The sequence below is a fragment of the Lissotriton vulgaris genome, chromosome 10 (genome assembly GCF_964263255.1).
Source record: "Lissotriton vulgaris chromosome 10, aLisVul1.2, whole genome shotgun sequence".
Classification (NCBI taxonomy): Eukaryota; Metazoa; Chordata; class Amphibia; order Caudata; family Salamandridae; genus Lissotriton; species Lissotriton vulgaris.
Window position 1 is genome coordinate 250,501,318 of NC_141698.1, and position 18,002 is coordinate 250,519,319.

The 18,002-nt window shown below is 44.3% G+C and overlaps 1 protein-coding gene across 1 annotated transcript in view; it reads left to right on the plus strand.

The window, feature by feature from the left end:
- LOC147685053 (uncharacterized) overlaps window positions 1-15,381 on the plus strand; it is a 191,881-nt gene extending 176,500 nt beyond the window's left edge. Inside the window, exon 2 of the mRNA XM_086940937.1 lies at window positions 9,660-15,381. Coding sequence (XP_086797063.1) covers window positions 9,660-11,456 — 1,797 coding nt within the window. The 3' untranslated portion in view covers window positions 11,457-15,381. The remainder of the gene's footprint in view (window positions 1-9,659) is intronic.
- Window positions 15,382-18,002: the final 2,621 nt, after the last annotated feature.

Genomic DNA, 18,002 nt, shown 5'->3' on the forward strand with positions numbered 1-18,002 from the left:
GAAAAGCATCCATGGTGAGAGCCATCGGGTCTGGTCTTCAACTGTAAAAGTATTTCAATTGAGCTTTCAGTCGAGAAGCAAAGAGGTCCACCTGACACAGACCCAAGGAGCATAAAACCTGGGATATTCGGGAATGAAGCTTCCAGTCACTATAGTCCATCCACAAGATACCTGGAGTTCCAATCCACTACAAGATTGTCTTTGCCGGGAAGATATTCTGCTAGCACTGTAATATTCTGACTGAGGCAGAAGTACCAAAATTCCCTGGCTATGTTTGCTAGAAGGCAAGACCTGTTATCCCCCAATCGGTTGATGTAGCGAACAGCCAACATTTTGTCCATTCATAAGGAGGATGCAGCAGTTGCTCTTCATGGAGAGAGGGATTTTATGGCGAAGGAACCCACCAGAAGCTCTGAGCAATTTCTATGAAGCCTTTGCTCATCTGATGACCAGCGACCGCCTGTAGAAAAGTCCCCACACCTTGCACCCCAGCCCAAACGGCTGGCTTCGCATTCTATGATGACATCTGGAACTGCCCCGAAAATGGCTCTGCCGTTCCATGCCTCCATGTGATGAAGCCACCACTGAAGATCTTCCTGAGCCTTGGGAGATAAGGAAACCTGAAATTCATAGGTCAAACTTTTTTGGAGGTAGTGTATTTTTAAGGGTCGAAGGGCTCTGTAGTGTAACAGAGCAAGGAAAATCACTTGAATAAGCTAACAAACCCACAATTTGAGCTAAGGATCTCAAAGGTACTATCTGATTGGAAAGAGTAGTCTTCAATTCCTGTTTGATGTATTTCACCTGCGGAGGTGGCAGAAGAAATTGGGCTTTGACTGAATCTACTTGAAAACCCAAGAATTCTATCTGTTTTGAAGGAATCGTCTCGTATGTCTTTGAATGGATTACAAACCCCAAGAATTGAACCAGGGACCCTCCCCACAGCAGATGTGTTAGGAAAAGATCCTTGTCCTGTGCCATTAGGATCATGTTGTCTAGATAGACCATCATGCGAACACCCTTCTCTCTCAACCATTCAGTGACTGCTTTCATGAGCTTCGTGAATGCCCAGGCGGCTGATGAGAGCCCGAAGGGGAGGGAGAGGTACTCGTACCACTAATTTTGCCACTGGAATTAGAGAGAACGTCTGTGTTGAGGAAAAATAGGAATGGAGAGATATGCGTCTTTGAGATCTAGATGCACCATCCAATCCTTCTCCTGAAGCAAATCACACAGTAGGTAAATACCCTCCATTTTGGAATGGCAGTATACCATGGATTGAACTCTCTGAGATTGAATACCAGCCTCTGACCTCTACCTTTTTTCTGAACCAGATCACATTGCTGCAGAAACCCTTGGATGGGGAAAGGTTGATGCAATAGCTTGTTTCGTCAAAAGTTCTTGACCTCGGAATCTATGAAATTCATGTCTTGTTGGAATAAAAAGTATTGGGGAGAGGGGGAGATTTGAATAGGCACCTGAGAAAGTTCTAATCGGTAACCATGAACCGTGTCCAAAACCCAACCATCTGTCTAAATCTTGGCCCATTTGTGTGCAAAATGTCTCAGTCTGCCCCAGAGGAAAGCCTGAAAGAGGAGGAATCCTTACCTGTAGATTGATTGTTGGAGGCTTGATTACCCCTGTTGACGCCTTTGTTATGATGTCCTCAGAAGACCTTGGATCTGGAGTGGAAGAAGCTTGAATGTGAGGGGTCCTGCCTGTAGCCTCAGTGTTGAGAGACAAATCCTTGTTGAGGACTTTGAGAGTTGAAACAGCTGACCGGCCGTTCTCTGCCGCTGCCGGCCTGGGCAAAATGGAGATTGAAGTTGAATGCCTTCTTCATTGAAGATTGGGCCTTATCTAGTGAGGCAAATGTGTTTACCAACTTGCCAATATCTTTGACAAAGTGGTACCCGAAGAGTAGCCCCTCTGCTAAGTGGCTGGGTACAGCTATTGCCAACTCAACCAATTGGGGATCAATTCTCATAAGCACCAATTTATTCCTGTCAGAAGCAAGGGCACAGTTGGTGTTGCCCAGCAGACAGAATATTTGCAAAACGGTCGGATACATCAAGCAATATATCTTGACTGTTTTGAGGGCTCTGGTAATGCCCATTTTGAGATTTCTGGCAAACCTCTTTAGAAAGGTAAGCACATTAGAGGCAATGTGAGGAGTGTGAGCTGTCTTCTGAAGGGGTCAGACCTAGAGCAAACATCCTTTTCAAAGCTCTTGTCACAGTGTTTTTGCATATGGTCCGCAACTGCGGGCGCTGGAACCCAGTCAGAGGACCTGAGGTGAACGATGTCAGAGGGTTTAAAAGTAAAGGGAACTCAGATCGGATCAGAAGAGGAGGAATCCTTATGTTTCTTGGGACCCTTGCTGGCCTCGGACCGTTGAGAGAAAGATGAGGTAGCTATATCTCTTTCAGTGTCTGTAGGTTGGGAGAGCTGGAGTGCTTCTTGGCACCGTACGTGTGCTCATGAGAACACCTTGGGACAATTTGTTATAGGCATCAGAATGTGGCCACATGGAATCTGTAGAAGAGTTAGGAGGAGGTTCAGAGGAACCTGATAGTGGGGTAGGAGTAAGGACTTTGTCAAGTGAGCGTTGGACTGACTGGTTGATCACTTCCACAAGTCTGTCGTCATAATACTAATCTTCATCTTCATGCGGTCCGTAAGTCTCGAGAGCTTGCTCAAAAGGCTCATAATTCGACACGGTCACAAGGAATTGGGCTACCATGTGTCCTCACTCCCTCAAGCCCCGAGGCTAAACCTAGCAGCCGATTTTTGCTGTTAAGTTTTAGGACCATAGGCATTTAACATTTAGTTTAGAATTGAGTTTTTTTGTAGGGATCAACAGAGGTCCTGATGAGTAGGCAGGAGCGGTCTGCCTATGAAACATGTCATCATGTCGACAAAGTCGACCACACTTGTAATTCTACTTGCTAACCCCCTTTTTAATGTTCCCAGCTTGCGAAGCCATTAAAGTTAATTTTTTCAACTAGCCAGGGAATTTTTACCCTTTTTTTACACTACCATTCACGTAAATAGATCCCTATACTCCCTAACACATATCACTATCCACATCACATCACATAGCCTATTGTCAAAAATATAAGTGCCCCCGCGTCACTCGTAGGTCGAAGCCCGCCCCGCCCCGTAGAGGGACGGGAAGACCCCAATGATGGGAGAATGACACTATGGGATTCATAGTGTGTGAGGGGTATTTTAAAAACGCAGAGTGCCCTCATTCTGCCACTCGCAGAGAGGCCTGATTTTCAAATTGCACGTTTCCACGAGTTTAGAGAATATACAATATCATATAAAATTAGTCACCACTCACATTGATAGAATCCTAAGGAATGGGTGCAACATGCACCAAAGTTAAAATGGAGGGATGTGAACCGGAGGTGGTCACCAACCCCTAAAAGGGAAAAAAATGTAAAGATAAAGCCAGAGCGTGCTAAATACTGTAATCCAAAGTGAATGCAGCATGCAAAGACACAGTTAAAATTAATTAAAGAAAAACATTATAAGCATGACAACAACATTCGGGTCAGTACATAATAGGCTCAAAACAGAAAGGCACTTAGCTTGACTGCGGATCAGCAAAGAAAGGGGCAGTTATGATAGTGTCTCTCTGTTTTGTATGTTATGCCTATACACTATTGTTCGACTGTTGAGGTAGTGTGGTTCAAGGCCTTTTGGAAAATGTAGTTGTATATGTGTAATTTAGAGTTTTTTGTTTGGCTGCTATTTAGAGAAATAAAGATGGAGAAAGCATAATTGGAGCCTCCGGTCCTGCTATCGAATTGTGGCTTTAATTATGTTTTATTGTTAGTGTTGCACATTGCTAACAATTGATTTTACATGTCTTATGTGTGTTTTGAGAGTTTTTCTTTGAAAGACTAAAGTCCAAATATATATATGTTTGACTGATAGGCCTTGCATATGGCCATGTCTGAACTGGGGTGGTATGGAGTGCAAAAAAACGATGGATTTAGGCCCAGATCTCTGTACTGGGGTGAATGTATAACGTTGTTCTGCATTCTGTCCATCAACTGTGTTTTTTGCATTTGTCACCCCAAGTGGGGTGGGTATGCTCAGACGTGAGTCCCATGCTCTTCACACCACTGGATTGAAGCAAGCTGGGCTGAAGACAGCTGGAATGCCAGAAACCGGTCCTCGCAATCTTGTTTCTGGTCCAGGGAAGGCATGGCTTGGCAGTTCGGGCTGGACTGTTCCCATGAGGCACAGGGTCAGACTGCTTTTGCATATGGCCATGTCTGTACTGGGGTGGTGTGGAGTGCAAAAATACGATGGATTTAGGCCCAGATCTCTGTACTGGGGTGAATGTATGACATTGTTCTGCATTCTGTTCATCAACTGTGGTTTTTGCATTTGTCACCCCGAGTGGGATGGGTATGCTCAGACGTGAGTCTCATGCTCCCCACACCACTGGATTGAAGCAAGCCGGGCTGAAGACAGCTGGAATGCCAGAAACCGGTCCTCGGAAGCTTGTTTCTGGTCCAGGGCAGGCATGGCTTGGCAGTTCGGGCTGGACTGTTCCCATGAGGCACAGGGTCAGACTGATTTGCATATGGCCATGTCTGAACTGGGGTGGTGTGGAGTGCAAAAAAACGATGGATTTAGGCCCAGATCTCTGTACTGGGGTGAATGTATGGCATTGTTCTGCATTCTGTCCATCAACTGTGGTTTTTGCATTTGTCACCACGAGTGGGATGGGTATGCTCAGACGTGAGTCCCATGCTCTCCACACCACTGGATTCAAGCAACCCGGGCTGAAGACGGCTGGAATGCCAGAAACCGGTCCTCGAAAGCTTGTTTCTGGTCCAGGGCAGGCATGGCTTGGCAGTTCGGGCTGGACTGTTCCCATGAGACACAGGGTCAGACTGATTTGCATATGGCCATGTCTGAACTAGGGTGGTGTGGAGTGCAAAAAAATGATGGATTTAGGCCCAGATCTCTGTACTGGGGTGAATGTATGACATTGTTCTGCATTCTGTCCATCAACTATGGTTTTTGCATTTGTCACTCCGAGTGGGATGGGTATGCTCAGACGTGAGTCCCATGCTCTCCACACCACTGGATTCAAGCAAGCTGGGCTGAAGACGGCTGGAATGCCCGAAACCGGTCCTCGGAAGCTTGTTTCTGGTCCAGGGAAGGCATGGCTTTGCAGTTCGGGCTGGACTGGTCCCATGAGGCACAGGGTCAGACTGATTTGCATATGGTCATGTCTGAACTGGGGTGGTGTGGAGTGCAAAAAATGATGGATTTAGGCCCAGATCTCTGTACTGGGGTGAATGTATGACATTGTTCTGCATTCTGTCCATCAACTCTGGTTTTTGCATTTGTCACCGCAGGATGTAGATTTAGGCAGACTGGATAGTTCTAAACATTGGTTAGTTGTGGAAGGCCCTTATAGGAAACAGAAATATTGACTATGTGTGCTGGCCAGGAGCCAGTCGTATGGGATTGCTGTCCTGCCAAGTCCAACATGAGTAGCATAACTGCAGACACCCTTCCTGGACTGTGGCCTCTACCTGGAAGAAGGGCTAGACCAAGAGAATGCAAAGACTGGATGGCTAGGCACAGAGGGCCTGAATACGATAGCGGTGGGACCGGCACCATCAGGCTAGTGGTGGTGCTCTCACCGCCATCTGTCCCTGCAAGTCTGCAAGCCACATTAAGATGGTGGACGGATGGTGGGCCAGTGGCTAGACCATCCGCCACGCATCTGACGGGCTCAAGGAGCCCGTTGGACTGTCGGAGGGACTGCAATCCCTACAACAGTGGTGGTGCCTGCCTAGGCACCGCTGCAGGGATTACAATGTCTTGTCTGCCAGCTGTTTCATGGCTGCTAACCCACCATAAAAAGGCAGGCAGAACGTGACTTTTGGGGCCCCTTACAGGCCCCCCTAGCCCTACGCCATGGGCCCTAGGGGGCACCTAAGGTGCCCCCCTGAACATCCCTGCACCATGTAGCAGGCACCACATGGTGCCTGACACATAAAGCGGGAATGTTTCCAAACATGCCTTTAGGCAGTGAAGCATGTGCTGCAGCCCTTTTTTGCACCACAGCACAAGCCTCAATGCTACAAGTCATGTTTCCAACCACCTGCACGGCAGTCAGATCGTCATTTGAATGGCGGGACCGCCGACTTCCTGTCGGCCGGTCCAATTCCTGACAGTATGGCTGTCGGACGCTTGTCCAACCGCCATCATAATCACGCCCCAAGTCTCATCAAGCCAACAGTTACAATATTCTCCAATGTCATATGTCACCAGCTTCTTCTCAAAACAACAAATGATGGTTATGGGATTCTGGACCCAAACGTCTTTTGAGGAGAAAGTTAGGGGCGGACTTCCAAAAAGTCACAACTAAAGGATACTAGCCTGAAGGTTTAGTTTAAGGTACTCTTGGAAATGGCCCTTTTTGCAGGGTTATCCCCAAACTTGTTGCTTCTTCTTCCTATTTTTTCTGACCTGTTTTTGTTGGCTTTGGGACTGTGGGCACTTTACACTACTGATCAGTGCTAAAGTGCATATGCTCTCTGTGTAAATTGTGATTCTGATTGAGTATCCATGATTGGCATAGTTGATTTGCTGATAAGTCCCTAGTAAAGTGTACTGAGTGTACCAAGGCCTGTAGATCAAATCCTACTAGCGGGCTTGCAGCACTAGTGGTGCCACCCACATGAGTAGCCCTGTAAATGTGTCTCACACCTATCTCTGTAGTGTCTGCGCACACAGTATTAAACTGCCACGTCGAAAAGTGCACCCACTTGCCAGGCCCTTACCTTACATTTTCTTACATTTAAGGCACCCCCTCAGGTTGGCCCAAGATACTCCTGTGAGCATGTATGTGACAGGACATGTGCTTGTGTGTGTGACATGTTCTGATAGTGAAATACTGCCACTTTCGTTTTTCACTATTGAAAGGATATCTGTCCCATAGGCTTACGAGGGAGTTGCTTTCTAACATCTTACAAGTATAGCTTTCATTGCGACAAGAAAGAGTAATGGAGTTTAGTCTCTCTGAACTCAGAATTTAATAACACATCTTTTTTGGTAGATGGTTGTTAAATTGTGTGTTTGGAAATGCCACTTTTAGGAAGTAGTCTTTTCTTGTTTAACCATTCTGTGTGCCTCTGCTGGGTTGTGTTTTGACTGTCTGGTTTTGGAATGATGGGAGCTGGGGATGTGCATTCAACATAGACATCCATCGGGGGGTTGGGTTGAGGGGTATCCTGTGTTTTCTGGATGACTCAGAGCTCAGCTGAATAGACCTGGGCTGCATTTAGACTAGTGAGAGGATTTTTCCTTGCACCTGAGTAGGCCCAGTTTCCTGTGCACAATGCTGTCTCCACCTCCTGCCAAGAAGCTGGACCAGAGAGGACAGAACTGGTTTGGACTGAGCTGAGGGGCTTTTTGCCACAAGAGAACAAAGAAAAATATGCTATAAATATTGGGGCCCAGGCCCCAGAACTTTAGAATACTTCTGGACTCAAGAGGAAACTCTGCCAAAGAATAGAGCCAGAGAAGCTGAAGAAGGAGTACTGCCCCATTGATGTGTGGATGCTTAGCTGGGGTGGCCTGCAGTGCTGCTTCTGCCAAGGAGAGGACAAATTACTGGACTTTGCTGTGTATCCTGCTTGTGAAGTTTCTCCAAGGGCTTTTGTGTGCTTGCCTCCTGTTAAGAAGTCTCAGAGACAGAAAACACTTCCTGCAACTCTGATGGTTCTGCTGGACTCTGCTACCTGTGAGTCCTACCCTTGCCTGAGGTGCCTCCCTCCAGTCAAAGGGCCTCCAAAGTGGGATTTGCCGCTGATCTCCGTAAGAACTGGAGCAAAGATTCGCAAAGCCCCAATGAGTCCCGCTGCACAGCTGCGCACTACTCGGACAGACGCTGGAAAATGCAAAGCCTCGCCGAGTAACCGCCCCACAGCTGCGCCCTCCTCGGAACCGATGCCAGACAACACAAAGCCTCGCCATGTCCTGCCGCACAGCTGAGTGCTTCTCTGAACCGACACCAGATAATGCAATGGCCTGCGAAGCCTCGTCACACAGGCCACAGCACTAACACTGGATGACGCGAAGCATCGCAAAAATACGCCTCGCCTCCGGTGTTCAACGCATCGCACCTGGGCGACAAATCTACCAAAATACCGGACCGCAGTAAGAAAACAACACATCATCTCCTCAAACAGTAAGAAACCAACACATCACCTCCTCTCCAGTAAGGAACCGAAGCATCACCTCTCCTGCGTGGCAGTAAGAAACCGACTCATCACCTCCCCTGGAGAAAAGAACTGACACATCACCTTCCCTGCATGTAAGGAGCCAATGCATCACCTTCCCTGCGGCTGTTTTTGCCTGCGATTTTTGACACATCCCAGGTACTTTGTGTAGAAAGTTGTGCATCCATAGTTTGCTATGGACAGACCAGTTTTTACCTTTTTAAAAGTCCTATTTTGATAAATGTATGGTGGATTGTTGTCGATTTGGCCTTGTTTGGTTTAGATAAAGATTTCCTATTTTTTTAAACTGGTGTGGTGTCCATTGTAGTGTTTTCACTGTGTTAGTGCATTAGTGCACACATTCTTTACACATTGCCTGTTAGATAAGCCTGCCTGCTCGTGTCAAGCTACCAAGGGTTTGAGCAGGGGTTGTCTAAGGATATAACTTTCTCACCCTGACTAGAAGCAAGGGTCCCTACTTGGACAAAGGTGCAAACCATTGCCAACTAGAGACCCCCATTTCTAACAGGTACTGGTTTGGTTCTTATTTTACTTCTGCAAATGAGTAACAGGATCATCTCACAGACTGTGCTTTAAGCTTTCCACTTTCTAGTCTGGAATTTCAGGTGTAGCCCCACACGTTTGTGGAGTCACAAATAATTTAGCTCATACCTGCCCTTATTTGCTATTAATAGTTTCAAGAGTTATTGGGTCACAACCCTAGGGTAGGCCACCTATAGGTATCCATTACTAGAGAGCGAGGCAGAGCCTCCGGCTTTGTTGGGAGAAGAGACATAGCATTTCTTGACCATATCTGTGCAAGCCATAAGGGTTTCAGTGTGTAAAGTGCAGAGTGTGAGGTTATATGTTGCTGAGTAAATGGGAATGTTCCCAGTTTTCAGGAGAGCCGCAGTGGTGTATAGATGTATTTTGCCATGTTGTGACAGTAGTTGTAAATCTACTACCAGGGTGTGACACCCAGCCAGTTATGTATTTAGATGATTTCATTTTCAGCTTGAAAGTTGTATGCAGGGTTTCCTGCATTCACAAACCAGGATAAAGGAATAATACATACTCTGTTGGATAACATGTTATGTCTTCCCTGTTGCACATGTGAACACTTGAACAGGACTTGTGCCTACTCCTGCACAGGTTTATGCTGGCGAACCATAGCTACAGTATGAATTTAGGTCTCCCGACTACTTTTGTTTGGTCACATATTGACTTGATGAAGCACAATTAAACATATGTCCCTATCTAAGTACTCCATCTTTTTGGGCTCTTATTAAATCTATAATAACACAATATTACATTACATTCAAGCATGTGTTTTTCTGACCTGTTGCATTTCTGTTCTCCCTCTAAGTTTCTGTTTTTGCCTTTTTCTTATAACAGGTCCAGCTGAGGCGTAACCCACCTCATCGCTTTCACTCCCCACCAGTATCTGCACTGGAGCCGAGTGCAGACGCAGCCAAGAGACTCTCCAGCTCTTCATCTCCATGCAGGCTAAGGAGCAACAGTAGGAAAGCTAGGCCACTCTCTACCCCTTTGCCACTGCGTGGATCAGGACTCAGTGTTCAGGCCCTCAGACCTCTTTCCTGTACTTCACCACCATGTACATTGGGGTCCAGTACTGGGATAACTAGACACTCCAACTCCTCCCCAGTGTCTGGTCAACACACCTTATCTTCACTTCCTTGTGCACTAGAGCCCAATACAAGAGCAGCAAGAAGGATGTCTGGCTTATCACCACCACATGGAACAGGACCCAGTTCAGGGGCTGCCAAGCGACTCTCTGGCTCTTCACCCCCACGTGGATCAACGCCCAAAGTAGGCTCTCCAAAGAAATGTTCCTCCTCTTCACCCACACATGGAATGATTCCCACTGTGGTGATAACAGAGCAATTTCCTTCTTCTTCAACAATACGTGATAGAAGGGCTCTCTCAAGGAAAGATAGGAGTCTCTCCTTTTCTAAGTCTGTATGTAGATTAATGTCTGATGCAGGTGAAGACATTGACTCTTCTTCTTCTTTACCCACACGTGGGTCAAGGCCTAGTGTGGGTGTCATCAGGAAGTTACCTTCCTCTTTATCAATTTCGTCCTCTTTATCTCCAAGTAATTTGAGTCACGACGAGCAATTATCTGGTCAAATTAACTCATTGACACCTTCAGACAGACATGGTCAAAACAATGGGGAAAGTATGAAACTCTCTTCTTTGTCACCTGTGTGCAAATTGAGACCCAAGAAAGGGAGAACAAAGCAGGTGTCCTTCTCTTTACCTCTAGAAGGCCTCGATTCTGCTGCAGAAGCTGCCATCCAGACAAATTATTCTTCTAAGCCTATCAAAATGACGCCCAAAATGGGGATTCCTGTGAAGATTTCCTCATCAGCCCAGTGTGGCTCTGCGACTCATTCAATGCCAAATAGGCAATCATCCTTTTCTTCAATCCCACGCAAAATGGGACCTACCCTGACGGAAGGTAGGCAATTGTCTGCTTCGCCTTCGCCAACTTCAATGTTGTATCCAAAGGATATGGCACAGAACACTCCACCTGTATCTCCACATGGGTTTGGGCCCTTCCCAGAGGGAACCAGACATGCCTCTTCTTCTGGAGAACCTGGATTAGAGTCTAGACTAGAGGAAGCCGGAAGGCTTTCATACTCCTCAGTTCGACATTCAATGGTGCCTAGTCTTGGGGCATCCAGCCATCTCCTCACTTCATCCATCAGACAGAGATTGGGGTCTTATCATGGTGGATTTGGAATGTCCTCTCTTTCTTCCCAAAATAGACTGCGGCCTGGTGATGCTGAAGCAGAGCTGTCCCCTTACTCTTTACCTCAGCAAGGTCCAGGGGCCAGTGTGGGAGTTTTTAGGAAGCGCTTATCCTCCTCAAGCCAGCATGGACCTGGACCCTGCTCCAGCACTGACAGGCATGCATTCTCTTCTTCCATTCCATGCAGAATGGGGTCAAGTCCAGGTGTGACCTGGCGGTTCTGTGGCTCTTCACCCACACATAGATTAGAGTCCAGTGTAGGAAACAAGGATAGAGTGTCCATCACTTCACTTAGTCATGACCTGTGGCCCACTGCAAGGGAAACATGTTATTCACCCCCTTTCAAGCTTGAACCTAGTGCAGTGGCAGCTAGAAGACTCTCATCATTTTCAACTCAATGTGGAGGAAAGTACTAAAGCAACAAAATAATCTTCTTAGTGGCTCTAGGTTAAATGGGCCGTGGAGAAGGAGTAAACGATATGAGACAGGGGTCAGAAATGTCCATATCTTGTTTTAAATTACACAGCCAAGACACATGCAGTCAAAGTGTAAGCCACATATGAAGGCCATCTCAGCAAATGGGCACATTGTACTGCACAATCTGGAGGGAGGTAGGAAAGCTTTGATGCAAGGTTGTCCAAATTGTTCCTATTTACCATGATGTGTTGTTTAACGTTTAACTGATACATGTTAAATGATACCAGCCGCATGTTAAGTGACCAATAACAACTCATTGCAAAGCTGTAGGTAATATTCAGTTTCCTAAGTGGAAGAAATTGCATGACGGGAATGGTTGGTGTGCACCTTAGAGATAAAGGCAGCCATGAATAATGATAAGAGTCTATAGGCTTTGCAACGTCTTCTCCAAAACATCACCGGATTTAGTAGCGAGAAAATGGCTCAATGATAGACAAACTGTGCTGTGGGGCTCAGCCTTCTCTTCTGGGAAGGGAAGGTAAGAGTTTTAAGTTATATCCTCTTTAATAATGGGAAACTGAAGTCATGACATTAGGTAAATAAGATTTATGAAAGTCATTCCTATCAGTGCAAACTCTCCTAATTCGAAGCTTCTCTAGTTATAGCCAAATTGTCTTGTACATCACTGGCAATCTTCAGCACAGAGATCTCCCTTGTAATACTCAACAACAGAAAGTGAAAATAGTTACTTTTCTCTGCTCTTTTGATCTATGAGAAGCCAACCAACATAGAAATCACATACTTTTACCCCCCCCAGATGTTTGGAACTTAGTGTCCATGGACATTTGAACATTTAAGACTGTACAAAAATGGATTAAAGTTAAACTTCCATAGCTGTACCATATATATGAATGGAAACATAACATTATCTTTGTCCATCTGTATGCAAAACAATTTGGGAAGTCGGTGAGTTTATCCAGCTAGCCTCACCACATGATAACATGGGAAAAGGATAGAATTTTTGGGGGATGAATATAGTTTTGGTTAACTATTCCCCCAAAAATCCTTATACTGTGATTTAATCCAATCTGATGTGCATTTACCAAACCAAGATATTATCTGGCAAAGCCCTCTGGAAAGCAATTAGAAGAGGAATAAATATTATTGGAGCTCGTGAAGCCTCAAAAACACTGGCGTTGTTGCAATATATACTTTACAATGAAATTAATTGATTTGGATTGAAACCCAGAACCATAGAAAGTCAGTACTTATAGATCATGTTTCACTAGAGTGATAAAGCAAAGTATTTAGAGTTGTGCCTGGTGTCAAATATGTTGGAAGGTACAGGCCAAAAAAGTTTACTAGAAGCTCCAAAGTAAATTTGAATTCAGAGTTCTGCGATTGGGGAAATAAAAAAATCTAAAATCTATAGTAAAACAAATTCTGAAAATCAAGTGAAGGATGTTGATTATTGGTGAACCATTCTATGTGAACAAGTTTATCACACTCTCAGGGCGAACTAAAGTAAAATATGAAATTGAAGCAACTTGGCTTTTTGCCACCATCACATGTACCAAGTAAAATTACCATTAAGGAGAGTGAACTGGACTCTTGGAGCATTAAATATTGCTGTATTTTTGAATTGCCCAACCCCCAAAGTTACATTTAAGCTAATTGTGCATTCTGATCTCTGAACCCCATATTGTAAACAATGAATACTGTGATAGTAAGCAACGGCTACAATGAAGGTAAACAATGGATACAGCAGTGGTAAGCAATGAATACAATAAGAGTAAGCAATGGACACAGTGATGGTGAGCAATGGACACAATAATGGTGTGCAATGGATACAATAATGGTGTGCAATGGATACAATAATGGTGTGCAATGGATACAATAATAGTGTGCAATGGATACAATCATTGTAACCAATGGATACAATGATGCTTCGTCACACCAAAGTTCAGGGTTTGGACACATTGAAAGAAATGTACATTAAGTAGTGACCCTGGACTTCGCAGTGACCGCTGAGCTGATTATTTAGCATGACGTTTAAATGGTAAAAGAACCAGAAATGTTAAAATAATGTTAGTACAGATAAGTGGTTTCAGTAGCCTCTCTTGTAAGAAGACTGTCCTGTGGCCACACAAGTCTTTACTCACAAAAGGCTTTAAGAGTGCTAATTGTAATCTCTTGCTTTGAAATCTCCTCGTGTTATGTATGCTGTTCAAGTATGATGTCATTGTGTTTTTTCTATACTCTTATTTGTCACATTAGTGGCCTGCAGCCAATTCATTTTGTTTACAGAACAGCTCTTACATTTTGGTCTTCACATTAAAACATGCAAAAGCTAGAAATGTGAAAAAATTGCTACATTTCTAAATGTTATTTGAAGCAAATATAATCGCTATTGTGTTTGATAAAATGCCTCAGCCACTATTCTAGTCTGTAACACAATGCTTATGTGATGGAAAACTACAGAAGCATACTAGAAATGCAAGACATGGAGACCTTAATGGGCTTTAAAGCTGGGGGAAATTCTCAGTGTCATGCCAATAGCCAAGATCTGGACTTGAGTGTGTGCTGTGGGGTCCCTACCAGACTCCGACCTACACCTTTTCCGGGCACACTCTGTGAAAGGGAAACTCAAATGGATCCACAGGGTTTTTGTTTGACAGAATGGTGCCCTGGTTGCTGTTTTGGAAACCCAAAGCTCTCAGAAACTCCAATAAAGGTAACTTTGCCCTGATGCGGTGTTATGGTGGTAATGGACAAACATTCTAGCAAGTGACAGCATGATGTTGTCTTCTCCTCCATGTCTTCCCATTCTCCCTCTCCTCACCACAAGCAAGGCAAGCCTTCCCATTCTCCCTCTCCTCACCACAAGCAAGGCAAGCATGTCTGGAAGGAGTACGATAGGATTTGCAGGATAAGCTACAGGATTTTGCACTGGAAGTTGTGGATGCCCTAAATAAGATTCATAAGGCTTCTTTTTGTAGGGTCGAGATTACTCCATATTGTGGTTCTGATACAAATCTCACAGACTTGTAGGGGAGTGGTAAGGTGAATCACGGGAAAAGTCCATTGGAGGAAGATGCTCAGTGCCATGCTGGCCTGGATTCAATAGAACATCCTCTTACTGATGGCCTTGTTATTTTCACTCATACGCTGATTAGGTAGTTTCAACCTACTCCCCAGGTTGGGCTGCCTCTTCATCAAAATACCTTTGATACCATTTTATGTGAGTGGAAGGATACAGACAAGGTCAATCATGTCCACTTTATTCTATCCCTTCACCCGCCAGCGGAGATGAATACGTCAATGTAGGATGCTCTTCTGTTTGAATCCCTGGTGACAAGTCCGGTATCCACATACTCAGGGGCAGGAAACATGATTCATAAAGATTTTATGAAAAAAATGTGTTATCTTCCATCAAGAGGGCATATTCTGGATTCCATCAGATACTTTGGGCTGAAATTTAAGGGTGATACATGGCCCAGCTATTAATCTTAGACTTTAAGGAGCTTCTCAAAGCAGTAGAGAAGGGAAATGAGTGTTCTGCCTTTCTGTGGCATTTTCATGCAACTGTGGGCTAGTACGGAGCAGAGCTGTGCACCTGTTGTTAAGGCATTGCACAGTCTAAACCCCATACATTTAACTGAATGCATGTATGTTTTTGTATTTATGTACATTCCTTCCAGCAGTCTCAAGGGTGCTCCAGCCCCCTTTTCTGTGTAAACGTGTAACAGGCATTCAGATGAACAATAAAATGCAACAGGGAAATCCTGTGCTGAATTCCTCAATGTTGAAAAATCATTAGTTTGGACAAAAACACTCAGTCAGATAAACTTTACTTCAGTTCAATGAACCATAAAAGCGCGCACTTTTAACATTTACAATTCATTAACAACGTCATCAAACATAGTGACAATTCACACCAGTTTAGATATCATGATCTATAAAGTGCATCTTGTTTGTAATATAGGCTAAGACCCTAACTGGAATAAACACCTAGGTGACAAAAACCTCAAATAAGATGAAGGAAGTGGCCCGATTAGAGTCACCCGGGTCACTCAAGCCCACCTCTCAGCCTTTCATACCAAATGAAGTGTTGGTCTGACAGCAGAGAATACAAACCAATGTCTGTTTATTCAGGTACACTCAGAGTGGAGCCCAGTCTGCCCAGTCGCTTATAAGTGCTGCAGAGGGACTGACATCAGTAAGCATAGAGATACATTATGATGAAAATAACAAGGACCCCCTGCGAATACGTAACATTCCTAGGGCAGGGTAATAATACAATTGAAAGTAAATCCTGAGGCAATCGAAGGCCATAAACAATCAACAACCCCTATCAAGAGAAAACATGATTTAAGGAACTCAGTGTAAACTAAAAGTAATCAGTTAAAAATTCATATCTTTAATGTAATTTGATTAAAAACATTTCTGAACATGTATCAAACAACCGATTAATTTTGAAAAATAAATAGACACAGGATCTTGAAAGACAGTACTTAATAAAGTACAATATGACACAATACAAGAACATTTCCGAAAATAACAAACATCAAGACATTGACAAAATGATACAATACTCAATACAACATCATGATAGAAAGGTAGTGGCTGGGAGATGGATCTTCTACGCGCGTTTCGGCGTACTGCGCCTTCATCAGGAAGCCACAAAGTTTCTTTGTGATATTCAGATAGCAAGATGCAAAGAAATAACGATCCTAAAAGACTACTGGATCATATGAAGGATAAATGCAGGTCCTATAGAAGGAATACTGATGTATATGCCTCTCAAATAGGCCCATCAGAGTCCGATCCTCCGGTACCCTCTGGTTCCTGACTGCAGCTAGAACGATTTTCGGCTATTGGCCATTAAGCAGGACATTTCGGTACGAGATGCCCGCTATGTAATGTCACATTAACGCTGAACCTCATCTGTGGTAATTCCCGGACTATCAGACACCATCAAATTTTAAACAGCGTTCTCTATTTAATACAGAGACGTGTATTTTCCATCAAGATCTATCAAACCTGACAGGATTTTCATTGGTATATACACATTAAGACATTCTGGATCTGTGTGTATTCTGCATTAGGATCGGACTCTGATAGGACTATTTGAGAGGCATACACATCCATATTCCTCCTATAGGACCTGCATTTATTGAGGCCAATGAGACAGGCAGCTAAAACCCTTGCCATACGTGCACGGTCAAAACTTTTTCAATAATGGGAGCAAAAATCTGACTCGCACTGACTTATAAAGTGCACAAAATAGTACAAAGTGCAACATGCTTTACTTAGTCAAATTGTCACAGGGGCATGTCATGAGCTTATCTGACTATCCTCCTTGACCAGGGAAAGCTACTGAAAGGGCACAATGCCTGCCCGATTCCTAGCGAGATACAATCTGGTCTGGAGATTGGTGGTAAAAGTTAAAACTGTGGGATGGCCTTTATGGGGCAGCAGGCTCCTGGATGGGCTAAAGGCTGACAATTACGCAGTTTGCCTCTAAAAAAGGAAGCCTGTTTGATAGTGTCTTTGGCATTTGGGGGAATATTATGGGGGGTTTCAAAAAAAGTGACCTAGCCCTAACTCATAAAACACTCTGGGGCAGATGTACAACCATTTTTTGCAATCAGAAACGGAAATTCGGCCCGTTCGCGAACGCAAAATAGGTCCGACCCATGTACGAACCATATTTTGAGAGTCACTAACCTTTCGGCGACTCGCAAAATATGGTTTGCGGCTCGCTATTAGGAAGGGGCGTGCCAAGGGCGTCCCTTCCTAATAGCGAGTCTCACACTAATATATAATTGTTTGGCAACCACATTTGCAGTTGCAAAACTCTTGCAGTTTACCACCCTTTTCAAAAGTGTAGTAAGCCACTCGCAAACGGGAAGGGGTCCCCACGGGACCCCTTCCCCTTTGTGCATGGATGCGTAAATGATATTTAAGAGCAGGCAGTGGCCCAAGGGACCACCGCCTGCCCTTAAAAAATGAAATTTTAAAGTCTAATTTTTTTTTAAATGCATCATGTTTTCCTTTAAGGAAAACGGGCTGAATTAAAAAAAAAAACGTCTTTTTTTTAAAACCTAACCCCAGCAGACCACCATCCCTGTGAGTGCTAGCCGTTCCCAATGCGTTCGCAAATTGTGCTTGCCTCATGAATATTGATGAGGCATGCAATTTGCGACCCCATTGGGAATTGCAAACAGTGTCTGAGACACTGTTGTACATTGCATTTTGCAAGTCGCTAATTGTGAGTCACAATTTGACGCAATTTGCGACGCGCAAAAGGCAATCGTCGTACATCTGGCCCTATGTCATGAGTGACTCTTAGCATAAATTTACTAAAAGAGACAACCAGTATATTAATCAATTAGTCTGACTTGACTTTATTTTCAGAAGACAGTTAGAAATATGTAGAAGTAAAACATGGTCAAGTGAGTAGTGAGAGAGTTTTTCTCAACAGAATCCCAATTCCCAAGTGAGAAGGGCCATACCCGAACAAAGTAAAGAAAGTAAAGAAA